Genomic DNA, 14,578 nt, shown 5'->3' with positions numbered 1-14,578 from the left:
CTATAGGTCTTTGATGGCCGTCTTTTTATGGTCAGAAGTCGTCTGATGGTCTTCTTTTGGGAAAAGATGTTCTATGAAAAGAACACCATCTAAAGTTTTTCTATAGACAGAAGATTTTCTACACAGAAAAAAAACCGGCGATAAAAAAAATTATCATATTGACGAAATTCGATAAATTTATTTGATCAAAAAGCAAAAATACAACTGATAAAATATTTCACATATTGACTAAAAACTGAAAACAAGGGGATAGAGGCATTTTACAACAATGACATGTTCTGAATATTACATTCCAGGGAATATTTTTGCAAAAGAAAATATTCCGAAAAAGTTAACGGTTTTGGAGATACGGTGCGAAATGTATAAAAATTGTGGCATTTTTGCATATATTTTGAAATTTGAGGCAATAAATGTAGTTTTTCAAGTTCATTATTTTTCCAAATATTTTATTCTTGTCCTTACCTACAAATTTGCTTCAGAGGTCAGAAGGAGATTCGCATTGGCTTCAGAGATATAGCCCCGAATTTCTTTAAAAACTCAATATTTACCCATGTTTAGACGGGGCCATAAAATCAGAGCTGGATCTGGCACAACAAAACCCAACTAGGGTTTCTTGTCGTTTGGGTCTGTACTTTCAAAAAATCCGCAGTTCGAATTGTTTGCACAAGACCACCTTAAAAATGTTGCACAGTGTATGTGAAATATTTTATCAGTTGTATTTTTACTTTGTGATCAAATAATTTTATCGAATTTTGTCAATATGACAATTTTTTATCGCCGGAAAATCAAATGGCTAACATTTTTTCCGTGTACAGGTCTTTCATGTAACGAAGACCTTCTAAATGCCTTCCAAAGAGAAAAGGCTCTCTAAAGATCTTGCATAGACTAAAGACCTTCTAATGGTCTTTTAGGGATAGACAATCATCTTCTGGCGATAGAAGACTTCTAAAGGCCTTCTATTGATAGAATACCATACAAAGGCCTTCTACGAATTGAAGACCTTCTAAAAGTCTTCTAGGGATAGAAGACCTTGTTAATGTTTTCAAGGGATAGACGTCCATCTTCAGGTTGTCCAGAGAGATCACTTTCTAAAGGCCTTCTAGGGATAGATGACTTTCTAAAGACCTTTTAAGGATAGGATACCTTCCAGAGGTCTTTTACAATACAAACCCATCTTCAGGTCGTTCAGAGATTGAAGCTCATCTTAGAGTCTTCTAGGGGTGAAAGAACTTCCAAATGACTTCTGAGGACAGAAGACCTTTTGATGATCTTCTAGGGACAGAAGACCATCCAAAGGTCTTTTACAATACAAGCCCATCTTCAGGTCATCCAGAGATTAAAGCTCGTCTTAAAGTCTTCTACGGATTAACGAACTTCCAAATGACTTCTTAGGACAGAAGACCTTCTGATGATCTTCTAGGAAAAGATGACCTTCTGACGATCTTCTAGGGACAGAAGACCATCCAAAGGTCTGCTAGGGATAGAAGCCCATCTTAAGGTCTTCTAGGTATTTATGATGTTCTAGGGACAGAAGACATTCTATGTTCTTCTGGAATAGAATATCTTATGAATCTGTTCTAAGTATAGAAGACCTTCTAAAGGCCTTCTAGGGATAGAAGACTTTTTACAGGTCTTTTAAAGATAGGATACCTTCCAGAGGTCTTTTACGATACAATCACATCTTCAGGTCATTCAGACATTGAAGCTCTTCTTAAGGTCTTTAGGGATGAAAGAACTTCCACATGACTTCTGATTAACTTCTAGGAACAGAAGACCATCTGATGATGTTCTAGGGACAGAGGACCATCCAAAGGTCTTTTACAATACAAGCCCATCTTCAGGTCATCCAGAGATTGAAGCTCGTCTTAAGGTCTTCTAGGGATTACGGAACTTCCAAATGACTTCTGAGGACAGAAGACCTTCTGATGATTTTCTAGGGACAGAAGACCATCCAAAGGTCTGCTAGGGATAAAAACCCATCTTAAGGTCTACGAACAGAAGACATTCTAAAGGACTTCTAGGGACAAAAGACCCTTCACAGGTTCTCTAGATGCCAACGACCTTTTTAAGGTCTACTATACACAGAAGGCATCCTTAAGATCTTCTAGGTGTAGATGAACTTCTGAAGGAACTTCTAGAGACAAAAAGCTTTCATAGGGTCTTTTAGATACAGAACAACTTTCAGAGGTCTTCTGGAGATACCTTTTACAGTTCTTCTATAGACAGAATGGTTATAAACGCCTTCTAGAGGCAGGGGACTTTTTAAAGGTATGTTATGGACAGAAGACCCTTTAAAGGTCTTCTAGAGACAAAATACCTTCTAAAGATCTTTCAGGAAACAAAGATCTTTTAGAGGCAGAAGGACTTCTAAAGGCTTTCTACAGATAGTGGTCCTTTATTGTAGATGCAATATACCTTTGAAATGAGGTCGTGTACTGACAAAAGAGCTTCTTAAGGCCTTCTGTGGACATAGGACATTCTCAAAAATGTGTATGGTCATAAGACCTTAAAAAATCTTCTATGGACTATCTTCCAAAGGTCTTCTGAAGACAGGAGACCTACTTATAGCCTTCTAGATAGAGAGAGAAAACTGTCTATGGACAGAAGATATTCACAAGACCTTCTAACCGTCTTCTAGAGACAAAAGATCCTTCAAAGGTTTTCTAAACCTCCCTACCTTTTAAAGGTCTTATGTGGACACAAGACCCTTCAAATCTTTTCTGGAGATAGAAGACCTTCGAAAGGTTTTGTATTCTGAAAACAAAAAACCTACTAAAGGTCTCCTAGAGACCCTCTAAATGGTTTTAGAGGAAGAACTTCCAACTGACTTCTAGGAACAGAAGACTTTCTTCTAGGGACAGAAGACCATCCAAAGGTCTTCTAGGGATAGAAACCCATTTTAAAGTCTTCTACGTATATATGATGTTCTAGGGACAGAAGACCTTCTAAAGTTCTTCTGGCGATAGAAGCCCATCTTAAGGTCTTCTAGGGATGGAAGATCTTTTGAATATGTTTTGGTATAGAAGACCTTCTAAAGGTCTTATAGGATATAAAATCCTTCCAAAGCTCTTCTAGGGTTAGACTAACCTCTAAAGGTATTCTACGAAGAGAAGACGCTCAAAAGACCTTCTACGAACAGAAGACATTCTAAAGGACTTCTAGGGACAAAATACCCTTCACAGGTTTTCTAGGTACCGACGACCTTTTTAAGGTATCCTATAAACAGAAGGTCTCCTTAACGTCTTCTAGGTGTAGATGAACTTCTAGAGACACAAAACATTCTCAACGACTTTTTAGTGGTTTTTAGGGCCAAAAAGTTTTTATAGGGTCTTTTAGATACCTTCCAAAGATCTTCTAGAGATACATACTACAGTTCTTCTAAACGCCTTCTAGAGGCAGAAGATTGTTTAAAGGTCTATTATGGACAGAAGACCCTCTAAAGGTCTTCTAGAGACAAAAGACCTTCTAAAGATATTTCAGCAAACAAAAGCCTCCAAAGATCTTTTAGAGGTAGATTGACTTCTAAAGGTCTTCTACAGGCAGTCGTCCTTTATTGTAGATAAACTATACCTTTAAAATGAGGTCGTGTACGGACAAAAGAGCTTCTCAAGGCCATCTGTGGACATAGTTCATTCTCAATGATTATGAACATAAGACCTTAAAAAAAACTTCTATGGACTACCATCCAAAGTTTTTCTGAAAACAGGAAACATTCTAATAGTCTTCTAGAGAGAGAGAGAGAGAGAGAAAACAAGACCTTCTAAACGTCATCTTGAGACAAAAGACCCTTCGAAGGTTTTCTAAACCTTCCATTATTTTAAAGGTCTTCTGTGGACACAAGACCCTTTAAATATTTTCTGAAGATAAAATACTTTCGAAAGGTTTTGTATTCTGGAAACAATAAACCTACTAGAGACCCTTTAAAGGGTTTTAGAGGAAGAACTTCCAAATGACTTCTGAGGACAGAGGACCTTCTGATGATCTTCTAAGAAGAGAAGACCATCCGAAGGTCTTCTAGGGATAGAAGCCCATCATAAGGTCTTCTAGGTATGGAAGATCTTTTGAAGATGTTCAGGTATAGAAGACCTTCTAAAGGTCTTATAGGATATAAAATCCTTCCAAAGCTCCTCTAGGGTTAGACTAACCTCTAAAGGTATTCTATAGACAGAAGACGTTCAAAAGACCTTCTACGAACAGAAGACATTCTAAAGGACTTCTAGGTCTCCTATAAACAGAAGGCCCCCTAAAGGTCTTCTAGGTATAGATAGACTCCTAAAGGAACTTCTAGAGGCACAAAACCCTCATAATGCCTTTTTGAGGCAGACGACCTTCTAATTGTCTTTTAGAGACAAACAGTTTTTACAGGGCCTTTTAGATACATAACACCTTCCAAAGGTCTTCTAGAGATACCTTCTACAGTTCTTCTAAACGTCTTTCAGAGGCAAAAGATTGTTTAAAGGTCTTTTATGGACAGAAGACCCTCTAAAGGTCTTCTAGAGACAATAGATCTTCTAAAGATCTTTCAGGAAACAAAAGCCTCCAAAGATCTTTTAATGGAAGAAGGACTTCTAAAGGACTTCCACAGACAGGCGTCCTTTATTGTAGATAAACTATACCGTTGAAAAGAGTTCGTGTATGGACAAAAGAGCTTCTCAAGGCCTTCTGTGGACATAGGACATTCTCAAAGATTTGTATGAATCTAAGACCTTTAAAAATCTTCTATGGACTACCCTCCAAAGTTTTTCTGAAGACAGGAGACCTTCTTATAGTCTTCTAGAGAGAGAAAACTTTCTAAATGCCTTCTATGGACAGAAGATATTCACAAGACCTTCTAAACGTCTTCTAGAGACAAAAGACCCTTCAAAGGTTTTCTAAACCTTCCTACATTTTAAAGGTCTTCTATGGACACAAGACCCTTTAAATCTTTTCTGGAGATTGAAGACCTTCGAAAGATTTTGTATTCTGGAAACAAAATAACGTACTAAAAGTCTCCTAGAGACCCTCTAACGGGTTTTAGAGGAAGAACTTCGATATTACTTCTGAACAAAGAGGACTTTCTGATGATATTCTAGGAACAGAAAGCCTTCGGCTGATCTTCTAGGGACAGAAGACCATCCAAAGGTCCTTTACAATACAAGCCCATCTTCAGGTCATCCAGAGATTGAAGCTCGTCTTAAGGTCTTCTAGGGATGAAAGAACTTCCAAATGACTTCTAGGAACAGAAGACCATTCAAAGGGATGGAAGGTCTTTTGAAGATGTTCAGGTATAGAAGACCTTCTAAAGGTATTATAGGATATAAAATCATTTTAAAAGCTCTTCTAGCGTTAGACTTACCTCTAAAGGTATTCTATGGACAGACGACGTTCAAAAGACCTTCTACGAACAGAAGACATTCTAAAGGACGTCTAGGGACAAAATACCCTTCACAGGTTCTCTAGATACCGACGACCTTTTAAAGGTCTCCTATAAACAGAAGGCCCCCTAAAGGTATTCTAGGTGTAGATGAACTACTAAAGGAACTTCTAGAGGCACAAAACCTTCTTAAAGACTTTTTTAGAGAGACGACCATCTAATGGTTTTTAGAGACAAAAAGTTTTCATAGGGTCTTTTAGATACCGAATACCTTCCAGAGGTCTTCTAGAGATACCTTCCACAGTTCTTCTAAACCTCTTCTAGAGGCAGAAGATTGTTTAAAGGTCGTTTATAGACAGAGGACCCTTTAAAGGTATTCTAGAGACAAAAGACCTTCTAAAGATCTTTCAGGAAACAAAAGCCTCCAAAGATCTTTTAGAGGCAGAAGGACTTCTAAAGGTCCTCTGCAGACAGTCGTCCTTTACTCTATATAAAAGATGCCTTTAAATGATGATCTCTACGGGCAAAAGGGTTTCTCAAGATCATCTGTGGACATAGGACATTCTCAAAGATTTTTGTGAACATAAGACCTTAAAAAATAGGGTAGTCCTACAAAGTTCTTCTGAAGACAGGAGACCTTCTTATAGTCTTCTGGAGAGAGAGAGAGAGAGAGAGAAAATCTCCTAAAGGTCTTCTATGGACAGACGATATTCAAAAGACCTTCTAAACGTCTTCTAGAGACAAAAGACCCTTCAAAGGTTTTCTAAACCTTTCTACGCTTTAAAGGTCTTCTGTGGACACAAGACTCTTTACATCTTTTCTGGAGATAGAAGACCTTCGAAAGGTTTTGCATTATGGAAACAAAAAAAAAAAACAACTAAAGATCTCCTAGAGACCCTCAAAAGGATTTCAGAGGCAGATTTTCTGAAGACAGAAGATCATCTGGGTACAAATAGCATTCTAAAGGTCTTCTGAGTATAGAAGATCTTCAATATACAGTAGACCTTCTAAAGTCCTTCAAAAAAACTGAAGACCTTCTCAAGACCTTTAATAGACCTTCTTCTATTGGCAGAAGATCCTCTAAAGGTGTTCGATGAACGGAGGACCTTACAAAAGTTTTTTTATAGATAGGAGACAATCTAGATATCTTCCATCGACAGAGGACCTTGTCAAGAAAAAAATTCTCACACATTGGTATGCTCTTTCCTGGCGACCATAGACTATTTCATTTGTCTGCCATTCTTCTCTTCTATTGGCAATCTTCTATTGGAAAAGCTTCAGGATCAATTTTGTATCCTAATTGTCTTTGGACTTTCATTAACGAGATGAGAGACGATCCGAAGTATAATTGAACATTGTAATTGATTATGCGTGGCACATCTTAAGTCAATAACTTCAATGAGTAACACCTCGGAGATGTCCGTTAAAGCAAAACATTGCCGTAGATAGGCACAATACATATCAAATATTACATAATTCATATTACATGGCTGCCACTGTGCTAGCTGAATATAATTTTCAACGGTTGCAAAATAATCCCCAGCGTAATGTTATCTTATATTTCCTTGCCATTTACAGCCTAAAGGTAAAACTTCTCTACAAGTAGTGTCATAAGTTATGTTCTTCGGTCTCGCCAATAAAAAAGAGATCCCATAACACTGAGCTAAATATATAAGCGGGCTTCATCCATTGATATGAGGAAAGTCTCCATTTGATCATTTGTTGGACTTCTTATATTTTATGAAACATTGACGGACCCTTTTCTTCCTTAGCTTCGTTAATATATAGAATTTTGATGTTATGGGCGTCTTATGAGTAACGTCAACACTCATACGCTAACCAAATCGAAGGGAATTATGCGAAGTAAAATTAATATAAATCTTACCGTGCTAATACCACGGTAAAATTATATAACATATTTAAGAAATTCGTTATTTTGAATTTTAAAACAACAAAATTGAGTTTGAACTGAATTACTTTACTAATAAAATTATATTATAACTTTCAGTTTTCTGCAAATTTATCAAACAAAAAAATTTATATAAAAAAAAAACATATATTTTTATTTATTTCAAACGAAAAAAAAATATTCACTTTTACTTAGTTTTCATTTTGCGTTAGTTTGCTAAGTGTAAAACTGTATTTAAAACTGTGTTCTTTGGAGATATGTACCCCTCGACCCAAAAAACCCCCCATATGTCCCTAGCTCTCCAACCCGTCAAATGTTACAAGTTTTTTTTTTCTTTGAAAAACCAATAAAATCTTCATTAATGTTTTCTTTTACGTTTTTGTTGATGAATGTATGTGTGTGTAAACATAAAAAACCCAAATTACAAAATAATTTAAATAATTTAAAAAACCAAATAATTAAAAACCAAAAAAAAACCTATAAAAAACATTTAGTTGTGATCAGGGCTTTTCAATAAACAAAATACAAATCATTATGGTTCTAGATTCTGCAGAATCTACAGAAAAAAAGTGCTGATCGAAGAGGGAGAATGCACAGAAAAGACAAAGATGGCATAACTAAAAGCAACCTAATTTTAAAGGTAAACCCCAACAACAACAACAAAAATTTTAAAATCCTTAACAAAAAAATCAAATTTTCAAATTAAATTCAAACAAAACTATTTCATTTAACGAAAAAAAATCAAACAAAAACAACAACAATTTGTAATTATTAATTAAAACAAAAAAACAAACAGATAACAAAACAAAAACAACAATTTCTTGTATTTATTTTTTATTTTTTTTTTTATTATAATTTTTTATGTTGTTTGTTTTTCTTTAACTTTATTTTGTTTATATGTTTTATAAACATTGTGAATGATTTATTTGACAAGTAATTAATTAAATATTATTGATATCCAAATAATTCACAATACATATTATACTTCACATAAACATAGTAAACTTATCAATTGAAACTTATAGTAACAACAATTACCAGAATTTTCTTTTTAAAACTACAATTCTTATTCCACTTCAATTTTCTAAAATATTTTCTTTGATAAAGTTTGAACTTTTTTAATTATTTTAAATATTTTTTAAAATATCTTTTAAAAATGGCATTAAAGTTGTTTTCTTTTATTTTTTTTCTCCTAAATTTAATGTAGCAAAATAATACTTTGCTTAAAGATATTTAATTTTTAAATAAAATTAAAAAAAATAAATCCAAATACTACCCTGCACCACTTATTATAATGCGCTGTGCGAAAATTAATCGGAATAATACAAAGAAAACCTATAATAATAAGTATGATAATTATTTAAAAATAGTTATGATTGCTACAACCATATACAAGTATTTCGGGTCAGAAAACGTAAGTTTCCGAAAGTAGATTTCTTTATTTTGACAACTCTCTACAAGGATGTTGAGAGACACATTGAAAATTCGAATCCTGTTACTGTATCATCGAAATATATAACAACCTTTCACCTTTACATTGAAGGCCATACCAACACTCGGACCGATATAAATTCTTTTAAATAAGAAACATCCAAAAAATAGCATATAAAGAAGAAGACGAAAATTTCTAACCCCAATGAACAAATTCTCGGTAACTCTTAAAAAATCTGTTTATCCGCATCCCAGTAAACTCTCGTATTTTCATAAGAAGGACAACATTTTAGAATTTATGAATAATATGAATGTGGTGAGATAATAAGTAGTGCATATCATGATCCCGCGGTGCGGCGCACTAGTGCAACTCCGGAAGTCACAAGTTGACGATAGAGTGTCTGTAGTTGGATGATTCAAGAACTGGTTGGAATGACCGGTGTACTGTAGTTGGAACATTGGCAATCGGTTGTAAAAGTAATCGACCGATAGATGATTAACACAATTCGTCTATGTGATATTCGGATTGCCATGGTCGGCTGATTGACGATCAAATAAGGAATTCGGATAACTTATGGTAGCTTTATGACAATCGCTGGGATAATTATCATATTGCTATATTAGGTGGCTCGGCATATTAGATGGCTCCCATTGACTGCCTTGTGGTCCTTCGAGGAGATTCGTTGCCAATCGCGTGGTAGTTGTCATTCGATTGACCATCAGCTTAACGAAATTTAATTGGATTGCAATGTTCGACTGGTTGACGGATGAGAAAAGAGAGTTAGCTGAGCTGCCTCCTTAAATTGGAGTGGAAATGTATTTCTGGCTACATCGATGATTGTCGAATGCAGTAATTGGATATGGAGAAGATAGTAGTAATCGTTGAATTGATTAGCTATCACTTAGCTCCAGTTTTTATACTCGGTTGGCTGATGAAGTTGGGGGGAGACGACCTGTTTATTTGTCTTATTAATGGTTATATCGAATAACATCTCGATTTCGATGGACAAAGACGTTCTAAAGGACATAGAAGGCTTTCTAAAGGTCTTCCATGAACGCAAGCCTTTTTAAAGATCGTCTATCGTCAGAAGATGTGCTAAAGGTTTTTTTTATGAAAAGAAGTCCATCTAATTACCTTCTCTGGACAGGCAACCAACCTTCTGATTATTTTCAAAAAACAAAATACATTCTAAAAATGTTCAATGTGTAGATGATCTTCTAAAGGGGTTCTATGGACAAATTACCTTTCCGTGATCTTCTGTAGATAGAAGACCTCCTAAAGGACTTTTATGGATATCAGACATTCTAAAGGTATTCATTGGACAAATAAAACTTCGCAAGATCTTCTGTGGTGAGAAAAATCTTTCTTAAGGAATTCTATAGACATACTACTACCTAAGGTATTCCATGGACAGAGAATCTTCCTAGATTTTCTGTCTTCTTCTATAGACATAATAAATTCTAAAGATATTCTATGGACAGAGGAACTTCTTTAGATCATGTGCAGACAAAGTCCTTCTAAATTTATTCTATAGATCTAAAAGCTTCTAAAAGTCCTTCTATGGACAAAGGACCTTCTCAAGATCTTCTGGCGTCAAAAGAAGGTATTTGATGGACAGAGGATCTTCTGTGAACAAGTACCTCTCCAAAGACTTTTATGGACGAATGAGGTCTTCTATGAGCAGAAGATCTTCTGAAGAGATCTTTGGACTCTCAAGATCTTCTGTGGACAGAAGACATCTAAAGGCACAATTTTACGGACAAAAGACCCCCTCATAATCTTTTGTGAGCATAGGACCTTCACAATATCTTCTGATCAACACATAATCAATGCCTACAATGGACAAAGAACCTTCTTAGGATGTGGACAAGCGACACTTTAAAGATGGACAAAAAAATCTTCTAAAAGATCTATATGGTCATAATGCTTTCCGGAGGTATTCTATGGACAGAAGATTTTTCCAAGATCATCTAAGGATATAATACTGGCAAAAGGGTAGAATACCTTCTTCTTCTGCGGCAAAAGACATTCTCAAGATCTCTGTATAGAAGACGTTTCCAAGGTTTTCTATCGGCAGAAAACCTTCACAAGATCTACGGACTGCAGATATCTAAAGTTCTTCTGTGGACATAAGATCTTCTCTCAATTTTTTATGAACAGAAGACATCTTCATGATATTTTGTGGACAGAATATTATCTCTTAATCTATGGACAGAAGACTTTCTAAAGATCTTCTCTAGATGGAAGACCTTTTCAAGGTCTTCTATGGACTTTCTGTGGACAAAAGAACTTCTCAAGATATTCTATGGACAGAAGACATCTAAAGGTCTTCTGTGGACAAAAGACATCCTCAAAATTCTTCTGTCGACATAAGACCTTCTTAATATCTTCTGAGGGCAGAAGATGCCTTAAGGTCATCTGTGGTCATAAGACCTACTAAAAAGAAGGAGACCTTCTCAAGATATTCGGGGCTGAAGACGTCTAAAGGTCTTCTCGGGACATAATACCTTCTAAAGGTTTTTTTACTGACAGAATACCTCCTCAAGATCTTCTAAGGACAGAAGAACATATATCGTCAGAAGACACATAACGGTCTTCTACGGACAAAAAATCTCCTCAAGATCTCTTGTGGATTTAGAAGGTCTTACATCCAAACAAGTAAGAAAGTATCAGCCACTGATCATAAAAAACCAGAAGACCAAACCAAACACAATAATTATGCCAATGTCTCAGGAAGTATGGCCTTGCGCTTGAAACAAATTGTACCGTCGTAGAGGGAGCCGTAAGGAAAACAAACTAAAACAAAATCAAAACGATCCGAGTGAAGCTCTTAAACTTCACTTTATCCGAATTTTGTGTGGGAGATACCCGAAGGAGTGGACCGATATAGTCCATATTCAAACCCGACCTATATCTGGAGGGAATAATACGATGTGCACAGTTTAGACCAAATCGATTGCTCCCTGTGAGAGTTATAGTTCACACCATTTTACAGAAAAATTTTGAACTTTTGTGGGGGAGGTACCCGAAGGAGTGGACCGATACGGCCCATCTTCGAACTTAAACTAAGTTTGGACAAAATATTACGATACCCAAAATTTGGTTTGAACAGGTTGATCCTCCAAATTGTCTGAAAAGAATTTTGTCCAAACATACTTGGGGTCTAAAACCTTTATTTCGATGAGGCACATTTTTGGTCGTATCAAGGTGTATATGAGGAAAAGTCAAAATTTTTTAGTTTCCATGAAGCCAAGGTTTGCACTATTATAATACGCGAACTATTGTAGTTTACCAGTAACTATGACTATTGCTGGATTATTTTAGATGTTTTTGTACAAAGCTCAAAAATTTAGCAAAAAAATTTAATTTACGTGGTAGTTACGACCGCGTAAAGGAAAAAACATAGGTAAAAACACGTTGAAGCTCAACAGGTTTTTTACATTGCTATTCGATTTCTGATTAAACCATTCAAATGACGGACATCTGTCCAAAGTAAAAGTAGGAGAATACAAAATGAAGATTACACTTCTAATGTATCACTTTCCAAAATTTCCACTGCACCCACCTTTTATGGATGCTGACATTTTGAAGCCGGATTTCAGGTGTTTTTTGTATTTTTTATGTAACTGGGACGCGCATTCGGATATTTCGAAAAACCAATTATAGGATTAAAGAACTCGCGATTTCGCATAATCTGATATGTATATTGAGTATGTAGCCCACACAGCAGCAGAGTAATCTACTGCCAAAGGCCAAAATTTAGTGTGATATTTTTTCTAAAAAACCTATTTTTTGGGTGCAGTATTTACAATATGGTTTTGAGTGTGCTGGTACCCCGCGATATTTTAGTTTTTCGACGATCCGGATCATGTGAATCACAGATCATAAAAATCCATCTACTAGAACGGCGGAAATGGCTACTGCAAAAATTTGCGAAAAATGTTTACCAAAATATCGCTGACTAATTCGCGTTTTATGTGGATCGTTTCCATTTCAATGAAGAAAGTGAATCATCACTCGCGTTTGTGCGAAAACAGCGGTTTGAAAAATTTAGTGGCATGGGAGATGTATCCGATTTATCCAAAAAATACTACATCCACGGTTCTTGATGGATTTTATTGAAATATGTTTAGATCGATGTATTTTTTCACGGTTGATAGTGAAATCGGATGCGCATAAAAAGTATATGCACTTTGTGCAAAATATAAGCGTTATACAGTTTGTTGCACACTAAACTGCAGACGATGCTACATCTTAGCGGCCAAAGTAAATCCTGTTAAATGTGTACAAATTAAAAGAGAAGAATTCGCTGTATTGGTAAACCGCATGCGCATCAAGTGATTTTGAGGATTTCGCGATTTACACGCATTTCAAAATGAACATTACCCGATACAATTTTATTTCAAGAGTATTCCCCATTTAAAGGAACCCAACATTTATTTGAAAGATATCCATATCTTCTGCTAGATGTTAGCGTGTTTTCGAGAAGTGATTAGAATAAAAAATGTGATTTATTGCGTGAAATTTAACTAAAATAGGAGAAAAACTCCGACCTATTTTTCTTACATTTTGTTCAACTAACTCACAAAATAAATTTTAATAAATATTTTCTCTTACAAAAATTTTATAAATTTCCTCAATATATTTTTTTGTTTTCGCTATAATATGAAAACCACTAAACGGATTTGTATAGTTTTGGTTTCATTTGAATCTTCGCTATGTATAGATTAGGTACATATTTTTTATATATTTTTCAGAGGCATAAGCAGGTTGAATTTTATTAAAACAAGTTGCAAACTACCAATTGTTTGGAATTCTTTCCTAATTTCCGCGAAAATGCACAACTTTTTCACTAAAGTTAATTGACCTCAGTAAACATATAGTATGTAGGGAGCCCCTAATTAAGAGAGTTTCTCAATATAATGATTAGAGTCTTTTAAAGATTTTTTTCTTTTTATCAGAATTGAAACCGCCATAACTTTTGCGCGCAACAACCAAAATTAGTATTACGAACAGATTTAAGAATGGCATTTTTTTCCCAATCTATGTACCAAAAATCTTTCATGTAGCTTAAAAAAAAATTTTTAATTTTTTTTTTATGGAAAACTAAAAAATTTTGTCTTTTCTTCATATACCCTTTCTAGCCTAAAGGCTGAGGGTATAAAAAGATCTTCTGGGCGCAGAAGACATTCTCAAGATTTTCTGTGGATAGAAGACCTTTAAAAGGTCTTCTATGTACAAAAACTTTCCTAAGATATTCTGTGGACAGAAGATCTCCTCAAGATCTTCTATGGATCGAAGAGATCTACACGTCTTCTGTGAACACAAGACCTTCTAAAGGTCTTTGGACAGAAGAGCTTTTCAAAATCTTCTAAGGATAGATCTTCTCTCTTCAAGATCTTCTCTCTTCAGAAGGTATTGCACGGACAGAAAGCCTTCTTAAGATCTTCTCTGGTCTTTTATGGACAAAAGGCTTTCCTATGGACAGTAAAAAGCCTTCTGAGGACATAAGACCTCCACAAGATCTGCTCTCGACATAAGACCTCAAGATCTTCTGAGGGCAGAAGAAGTCTAAATGTCTTCCTTGGACGTAGGACATTTAAAGGTCCTTTACGAAGAGAAGTCCTCTTCAAGAGCTTATGTGGATAGAAGACCTTCTAAGGGTATTTTGCGGACAGAAAACCTCTCTAAAATCTTATCTGGACAAAATAGCGTCTCAAGATCTTCTATGGGCAGAAGACATTCTGAAGATCTTCTCAGGAAAAAATACATTTTAAAAATCTTCTATGGACAGCAGACTTTCCTATGATATTTTGTGAATAGAAGATGTTCTCAAGATCTTCTATGGTCAGACGACATTTAAATGCCTTCTCTGTGGACAGAA

At 35.4% G+C, this 14,578-nt stretch overlaps 1 protein-coding gene across 4 annotated transcripts in view; it reads left to right on the top strand.

Moving 5' to 3' along the window:
- The window catches only part of Ih (hyperpolarization activated cyclic nucleotide gated potassium channel Ih), a 72,607-nt gene that overhangs the window by 20,636 nt on the left and 37,393 nt on the right, over nt 1-14,578 (top strand). For 2 of the 4 annotated variants that reach the window (XM_073954876.1, XM_073954875.1), the window contains exon 4: nt 7,807-7,902. The exons of the other annotated variants lie outside the window; for them this stretch is intronic. In XM_073954876.1, the coding sequence (XP_073810977.1) occupies nt 7,807-7,902 (96 nt within the window). The remainder of the gene's footprint in view (nt 1-7,806; nt 7,903-14,578) is intronic. 4 annotated transcript variants of the gene reach the window in all.

Source organism: Musca autumnalis, unplaced genomic scaffold (assembly GCF_047663935.1).
Source record: "Musca autumnalis isolate F117 unplaced genomic scaffold, ASM4766393v1 scaffold_5, whole genome shotgun sequence".
In the NCBI taxonomy this organism is placed as follows: domain Eukaryota; kingdom Metazoa; phylum Arthropoda; class Insecta; order Diptera; family Muscidae; genus Musca; species Musca autumnalis.
The sequence above is the reverse complement of the archived record's forward strand: the minus strand, read 5'-3'. Positions and strand labels throughout refer to the sequence as shown.